Genomic DNA, 8,904 nt, shown 5'->3' on the forward strand with positions numbered 1-8,904 from the left:
AACAAACTAACAATTTTTTAATCAAAGAGAATGAAATAACACTCAAATACGACTATTGCTACAACTACAAAGAAATACAAAACAATAAATATGAATTGCAAAACTAATGCCAAGTCCATTGAATGGTTTTGCATTTATCATTTAAATCTTTATCAAAATCATTGTTGAATTCATACTTAAAGGTGTTGGAGAAGATCAGTTTGTTTTCAAAAAAATTTCTCACTCCTCTTTTCGAATTGTAGAGGCACCAATTGTGTTGAATGTTATCTATGTTTTGAATGCCGATGGTGAGTCTTGCATATTTCCTGGAAACAAGTATATAATTTGGGACAATTGATCATAGTTCCACATAGTGGATACTCGTCCAATATGATTGTTCCTGGTTAGGGCTATTAAGCTCATAATATTAGGATCTTCAGTATTAACTATGGTGACTACATCTCCTTAATCCACTCGCATTCATAGTTGAATGCCAAAGAAAGTTTACAACTACTTCCAAACAAGTTACAACTCTTGCACACTGCCCAAATGTTGGACAATGGTTTTCCATGTTCTTGCATTCACGACCTTCCTTGCGGGTAGTGATGACTTCTTATTTATTTTTTCGAAGGTTTTGTGCAAAATATGTTGTTCTCTTTCTACAAACCCTCAATCCACAACACCCTTGGTTCATAGCAATCTCTCGAGTCTTTCACCAGCTTCCTCTATTACTCCTTACCAATGCTCTAATACCATTGTTGGCTTTAATAGCCCACAACAAAAACATGAAAAAGATTACACAAAAAAATATGAAGGAACAAAGGGATCAAGAAAACCCTCTAAGGGGAAAATCTATTAAATTATATCATTCCCCTAATATTAATTTAGTCTACAAATAGTCCCTTATATAACTATAGGTGATCATTTCAACCAACTCTATAAATATCTCCATAACTTCCCTCATTTAGTAGAAAATCTATTAAATTATGTCATTCCCCAATATTAATTTAGTGTACAAATAGTTCTTTATATAACTATAAGTGACCATAAAACTTATTAATTTAGTGTACCAATAGTACCTTATATAACTATAAGTGAACATAAAAACTTATTTAAATCAACTAAGTCCATAACTATTTCCACAACTTCCCTCATTTCATGTAAACTTGTAAAATTAGCAAATAGTATAGCACATTACAAATTCATCATATTAATTTATCAAACATCACACCTATAAACTGTTGCTTCAACATAAATGTTTTTTCTTTGTTTTTTTTAATAATTCAGGCAATAGCATTAGCATTACTTTACTGAAAAAATATTTACAAGATTAGCTATGCTTACCGACCTACTTCATGAGAAATCAGACCAATAACATAATAATAATACTTTCTTCCCTATAAACAATTTAAACTTTAAATAAAAACTTAAAAAATAAGAAACTTTTTTTTATGGTTTAACTGATAATCAGACCAATAACATAATAATAATACTTTCTTCCCTATAAACAATTTAAACTTAAATTAAAAACTTGAAAAATAAGAAACTTCTTTTATGGTTTAACTGATTGCTATCATACCTATTGCTATTTTTATTTACAATTGGAGTAGAGGACAAAAACAGCTAAAGAAAACATTTATTTATATAGAAATTCAAATTGAATGGCATTAGGGAAAGCGTCTTCCTCTTCAGAAGACGTGAACACTTGAGAGGTTTAGAGAAATAATAGATAACTAAATTCAATTTAAGTGTTTTTGAGAGGTTTAGAGAAATAAATCGATTTGAATAATTCAAATCAATCCTTGTACTAGTGAAACTAATACAATTCATTTTCACCGCATATTCAATCAAAATCTATAGGATTGAATGAAACCATATTGCTGGGTACGTCGAGGAAGAGATATGCCTTCGAAAAATAGAATTGTGTAGAGGTTAAAGGTTAAGAATGATGCACAATAAAATCACATCGTTCTGTAGAATAATGAAATTGAGAAACATAATATCACATTCTTCGGTCATATAATGAAATTGTAAAGCCTCTTTAAGTTGAATTCGCAACCAAAACTTCATTGCAAAATCATCTGGGCATTATGATGCAGGTCCCACATCACAACCTTTACATCAGTAAAATGGGTGAACAATATATGGCCTCCTCCCATTTCATTGTTTTCCCAATTTCTGCACCTGCACGTTGGGCATTTTATTCTAGGGCCTCCGCTCATTTCATTGTGATAACTTCAGCACTACACAATTATGTTCCTTTCAAGAACTTCAGACTGATTCGATAAAAGGTGATTAACAAACGTGTCTAATACTGCTTCAGAAGATGAGGGGCAGCTAGAGCCCAACTTGAGTTTAAGAGACGCTGCTCTTTCTCTCATTTGGACTCCATGCTCGCTATCCATCAACAACGTCACTCCATTGCCAATTTCCTTCTTGCTCATCCGTCCATCCTGGGTTGGCCGGTCGATCATGGCAGCAACCTGGAGGTGATTAACCTGCATTTTGGCATTGTAATGCTGATCTCCTCTGGTGGGCCATGCCAAGATAGGAATGCCCTGGATGATGCTTTCGACAGTGGAATTCCATCCACAGTGCGAGAGAAATCCTCCCACGGAGGGATGAGAGAGTATGAGCAGCTGAGGCGCCCAACCACGGATTATCAAACCCAATCCCTCGATTCGACCTTCGAAGCCCTCTGGAAGCACGTACTCTCCTCCTCCGCCATTACTAACCTGATGATCATGAGGACGATGATCAGGATGAGGAGGAGGAGGACGGCGATGGTTCTGTAAAACCCAAATGAATGGCTTCTGGGCATCTTCCAATCCAAGAGCGAGCTCTGTCATCTCTTCATCGGAGGGACAGACTATGCGCCCGAAAGAAACGTAGAGAACTGATACAAGCGCCTTGGAATTCAACCATTCCAGACATCGATCTTCATCGATACTGCTCTTCCTGTTGCGGATGGCGCTATCATGCGTTATAGCAGTACATGGTTCTGACTGATTCCAGAAAGAGGAGAAGGGCAGAAAAGGCCCTGCTGCCCAGATGGGCTTCTCTATCTCCTTTTCTGTGTATTCGATGAACGGAAACTCCAGCTCCCAGCATGTGTTGACCAAAATTTCCACGCAGTCCTCGACCCCGTTCATCCACGGCGGGGATTGGGACCTCAAACCAGGAGGAGGAGGCGGAGGCATTCGTTCAGAAACGTTTTGATACTTTCACCACAAACTTCATGAAACGTCAGCGCTGGGCGAATGTAACACAAAAACCATGGTGGAAACCCAACAATGGTTCTGTCATCAGTTCATTCCAAAAATTTGAGCGCGCATTGAAATTCAAATTTCAAAGTTTGGAGGGTTTTCAAAATTCAATCGTATATGTATCGTATACAAAGGTGCATCCCGCTCAAAACTCAAATCTGAAATTTGAAATAGAGGGACTGTTGCCGCAACAAATATCCAGGCGATGTGCATTAATGGGAGTCAGAGCTACGGAGCTGCCCGGGAACATTGCCGGAGCTGAGTGATGAGATGTGGATGCATGGATGCATCCCCATGATCGGCTCTCCGGGTGACGTCAATCTGGTGTCAGGTAGGTGCATTAATGATGCTATAGGGTATGAAATAGGACTTGCCGGGGATGGTCCATTCGCCGTGTCATTTGATCGTGACCATGAATTGAGGACCACGCTGGCAGGGGAATCCGTCATGTTTCGGTTGTTAATCGAAAAGCGAAGACCTACGGTCATCACCGAAGTCATATTTTAGTGAAGTGAATTCATTGATTATAATCATAATATTTTAGTGGAGTGAATTCGACGTATCGTTGAATATATTTAAGCTGATAGGCCTTCTTTTGAATCAATTTAGTAGTCTGCACTTTCATTCTCTGATGAACATCTGGTATATAGATACATATCTTTTGTTGTTTGACATCTGGCTTTTGCTATTTGACATCTGGCTAGCTATCATTATTACATTTTTACACCACAGTGCTCGAAGAGTTTGTTTTTTATGCCAGACCATAGTGCTCGGAGAGTTTGTTTTTTATGCCAGACCATAGTGCTCGGAGAGTTTGTTTGAATTCTTAGTGGAGTTTATAGCACTAAACATGGAGGACACAAGAATGCTCGCAAGAAAGAGAGATTTGCTGGGAGAAAAACTCAGAGCAATGTGGTGCCAGTGGCAGAGATGGGCTTGGATGCCCTCTGCGATTTTAAGCAGTTACAATGCTTCAACCCACCAGTGTCAGAATTTGAGAAACATCAATTAGAGCAGTGGCCTCCTCGTGGTCACTAAGATTCATCTTGAGCAAATGCTAGAACTTGAGGCAGAGGCCACGATTCAGAGTAAACCAATAAAAGCCCTGGAGATTCCTGAGGTTAATGGCGAGGTAGAAAATGAGCATCATTACTGTGACAATTGCAATGGTTGCCCAGTCACTTAACCGTCTCACATATCTCCTATATTTTCTCCTGTGCTTTCTGTCGCTATTTGTCTTGATTCAGAAACATGGAATTCAAAACCGATGTTGAATTGAAGATCGATGAGAATGGTTGGGTTATTCACATCAAGGGAAGTCTGGATCTACACCTGCAAGAAGAAGAACTGAAGGAGCTATGTGTGTCCGTGTTTAATGTGCCCAAGGAGTTATTGGTTGTGAAGCCTAAAGCATACACTCCTCAGTCGGTATCTATCGGTCCTTATCACCGCTCGAGTTCTGAGCTCTATGACATGGAGTGTTACAAAGTAGCAGTTGCTCGAAGATTTCAGAAAAGAATCAATGGACAAAAGTTTGAGTCCATGGTTGTGGAGGTGTTTAAGAAGCACGAATGGCAAATCTGGAACAACTATCACAAGTTTCTCAATTATAAGGAAGAAACCTTGGCCTGGATCATGGCGCTGGATGCAGCCTTCCTTCTAGAGTGTTTGCAATTTTATGTCAGGCAGGCCGACCAAAACTCTGACGTGGACGTCAAGCAATTGGGGCGAATACTAGATCCGACTGGCACCAGCGCTGCCCATAATTCCATTGTGAGAGATCTGATGATGCTCGAAAATCAGTTGCCGCTCTTTCTGTTGCAAAAGCTTTTGGAATTGCAGTTGGGTTCTGAAGCAAAGGCAAAAGAGAGACTCTCTACCTTGCTAAGGCTTGTGTGCCAAGAATTATCGCCTTTCACCTTCAAGCTGCCCGAGGATTCGAAGATCCATACAATAGAGAGAGGCCACGTCCTGGAGGTGCTATATTACGCTATCGTCACTGTTCCCAACATTGAAGATCCAAATATTCCAAATGAGGAAGAAAAAGAGGAGGTTGTTCCAGGGGAAATGTCCACCATTACCAGAGCCTTCAGATTGCTATGGACTACTCTCACCTCTTTAAATATTGGTCCCATTCGATTTCTCACGAAATTGACTCAAAAAGTGCTCAACGGGCGGTATGTGCAAATCGTGATGAAGTTGCCCTTACGTCTTCTTTCTCTTCTTGGGAATCTTCCTGTTCTGACTGTGTTGAAGAAACCCTTGGCTCTTCTTGTCAACAAAGATGTCACCAATACTGAGGAAGAGGGAAAAGCAGAGGGGGAAGAATCAACTGTTAAGATCATACCGCCTACGCGAGACGAACTGGCTATTCCATCTGTGGCCGATTTATACTCTGCAGGAATCAAATTTGCTCCTACCGATAGCGACCTCACCTCAGTACAATTTGACTAGAATACTGCGACACTTTACCTTTCGAAAGTAAGGTTGGACAGCAATACAGAGGTGATCCTGAGAAATCTGGTGGCATTTGAAGCTTCGACAGCGGCCAGGTGCGATGGTGTTCAGTGTTCACACGATATACTGATTTCATGAACAGGATGATCGACAGCGAAGAGGATGTGAGATTGTTGAGACAAAGTGGAATTATTTACAACCACCTCCAAAGCGATGGAGAGGTTGCGAGCCTGTGGAACAGCATGGGTAAGTGCGTTCGGCTCACAAAGGTTCGATATCTGGACAACATTATAGAGGGTCTCAATAGATATTATTATAGAAAATGGAATGTCGTCGTAATGGATTTCGTGAACGAACATATATTTGGATCGTGGCAATTCTTGTTTGTGGTAGCTGCAGCGATACTTTTGATCTTCACTTGCTTTCAGGCTTTCTGCTCTGTATATGATTGCAAGAAGTGGTTAAGCAAGCTAGACTAGGGTACGTGCCATTATCTTGCTGTCGGTGTAAGTGTGTTTATAATGTTGAAAGCTGCACAACAACCTAATCAGGGCTGCCACTTGTAATGATTTTCTAGGATTTCTGTATGTTTGTCCATCCATTGTTCTTTGTGTTGCACTTAAATTATATGCATATAAGGGGCAGTCTAGCCTAGATTGAGAATACCAAGTATTATTATATACAACCTTTTTCTATTGCGTGTCGGATTTTGGGTATTCATATGAATATGGGTTTCATTTAAGTACCTACTTCATTATTCTTTTTATATTTTACGTATGGGTTTCATTTAAGTACAAATATGATTTTGGTTTGATGATTGCTGGAGTTAGATTTCACCAAAGCGATATCACTTTGTATATTTTTTGCAAAGTTGTAAAATGTTTAATAATTCAGTTTTTAAATCAGCCTTGAGAATAATTATTACTAATTAACACTAATATAGTAAATTATTATTAATTAATATTGAGGAAAGTTATCATGGGCTTTTATCTTTAAATATATGTCACTCATTATTCTTATTTAAAGAATACTCACTATTTTTATTTAAAGGAATTCTAAGTCATTTAAATTTTAAACCATCAACTTGTTAGTAGTTTATAAAAACAGTGTTTTAGTCTTGCTAAATACTTCTAAGTCATTTAAATTGTAGTTTATAAAACAATATTTTACTCTAAATTTTAAACTATTAACTTATTTCGTTAAAGCAAAACAAAAACTTAACTAAATATTTAATATTTATCACTTTATATCCTATGATTTAATATTTATAAATTAATATAAAATTTTAAAACGGTTGATGGTTATGATTTACCAGGATAGCTTACAAAAGGAAACGTCAAAGGATGATTATGTTGTTTAAAGATTGTGGGATAAGTAAATTGATGATTATGTTGTCCAAAGATTGTGGGATAAGTAAATTGAGATGATTATATTGTTTAAAGATTATAAGATTTTGTTTTTAATATATAGTTTTTATTTTATTATTATTATTTTATTAAATATATTTAATAATATTTACTGATAATAATTTTGTATTTAATTGTGTTTTCTAAAGAAAAAAATATAAACTTTAAAGGGTTTAGAGTAAATTGTGACAAAGTATTTTTATTTAGGTATTTTATGTTGTAAAAGTTATTAATTTGAAATTCCATAGGAAAAACTCAAGTCACAAGTTTAGACGATTTCATGCATGGATTTTTCCATCAAAAGAATGTAATAAATTCCTCAACCCTTATAGATATATTAGTAATTAAAATCAATGTAAAAGTGTATTTAATGAACAAAGATAGTGTAAAGGTAAAGGATGTGAGTAACTTGGGAGTATTTGGTGACGATTACTCAAGCCATAGGTTGCCATAAGTTAGTTGTGCTAACCATTTTACAACTCACATAAATTAGAAAAACAAATAAAAAAAGATGAAAGATAAAAATCTAAATGGTTAAATGAAAAATAAGGGAAAAATCAAAAAACATTATTTATTAAATAAAAAATATATTTGGTGACGATTACTCAAGCCATAGATTGTCATAAGTTAGTTGTGCTAACCATTTTACAACTCACATAAATTAGAAAAGAAAATGAAAGATAAAAATCAAAACGGTTAAATGAAAAATAAGGGAAAAATAAAAAAACATTATTTATTAAATAAAAAATATATAAAAGTGTATTTATTGAATAATATAGTGTAAAAGTAGAGGGGGTGTGCAACTCACTAGAGAGTGCTAGGTGTGGGTATCCAATTCCATGCATGGATTTTGTCACCAAACAAAAGGTATGAAATTCATTAAACATTATGGATATATTAGTGAATAAAAGTAACCTAAAAGTGTGTATTTAGTGAATAAAGATAATGTAAAAGTAAAAGGGTGTGCAAGTAAATGAGCCGTGCTTGATTATTGAATAAATATAGTGTAAAGGTAGAGGGGGTGTGCAACTCACTAGAGAGTCCTAGGTGTGGGTATCCAATTCCATGCATGGATTTGGTTATCAAATGAAGGTAATAATTTTTTTTAATTATTATAGATATATTATGAATATTAGAGAATTTAGGATTTAAATTAGTGAAGTCATATAATTTAAAATGGTTAGTAAATTTCAATAGCCATTAAAACATTTATTTCACAATACATCTCATATAATTAAAATTACAAAAAATCATAAAAATTAACAAAAATTAAACTTTATTATTATTATTGTAATTATAAATAGAATTAATACACAATTTAAACATATATACATTTAAAAAAAATGGAATAAGATTCTTAGCTATGAAGATTTACCCCCACTTTACCATGGAGATTCTTAATCTTTAAATAGGATTTGTTAAGATATTATGGGCCTATAACATGGCTTACTAATATGACATACCCAAAAAATGGTAAATCATGTTCATATGATTTTATTTTTAGTTAAACGATTTAATTAAAAAACCACAAAGAGCATACGTATTTTCTAGATAAATTTGGACATTTGTCCTGTGACTAGTAGTAACAATATTCTAGAATATTTAGTGGAGGTTAAATCCTTATCATCCACCTAATTATTGTAGCCCTATTCCAAAATAAACACATATGGAGGTAAAGAATCTTTTTGACATAATTAAAATATGTTTAAGAAGGATAGGAAATTTAGAATATATTTACACCTTAAACATTTATATATATATATATATTTTTCTTCTAAAACATATTTGGGATGGGC

General features: G+C 35.4%; 1 protein-coding gene and 1 pseudogene across 1 annotated transcript; one reads left to right on the plus strand and one right to left on the minus strand.

The window, feature by feature from the left end:
* Nucleotides 1-1,981: 1,981 nt before the first annotated feature.
* LOC149262241 (UDP-glycosyltransferase 73C12-like) lies at nt 1,982-3,613 on the minus strand. Its single transcript, XM_089383651.1, has one exon. The coding sequence runs from the start codon at nt 3,177-3,179 to the stop codon at nt 2,223-2,225; it is 957 nt and encodes a 318-aa protein (XP_089239777.1). The 5' UTR covers nt 3,180-3,613; the 3' UTR covers nt 1,982-2,222.
* An 883-nt stretch (nt 3,614-4,496) lies between these two features.
* Nucleotides 4,497-6,181, plus strand: LOC149262242 (putative UPF0481 protein At3g02645 pseudogene; annotated as a pseudogene).
* The last annotated feature ends 2,723 nt before the right edge of the window (nt 6,182-8,904 follow it).

This window comes from Pinus tabuliformis, chromosome 6 (assembly GCF_031772625.1).
Source record: "Pinus tabuliformis cultivar Carrire ecotype Pingquan chromosome 6, CPIR1, whole genome shotgun sequence".
Lineage (NCBI taxonomy): Eukaryota > Viridiplantae > Streptophyta > Pinopsida > Pinales > Pinaceae > Pinus > Pinus tabuliformis.

Excerpts from the sequence above, each read along its gene's own strand:
- LOC149262241 (XM_089383651.1), bottom strand. The coding sequence starts at position 3,179 with ATGCCTCCGCCTCCTCCTCCTGGTTTGAGGTCCCAATCCCCGCCGTGG.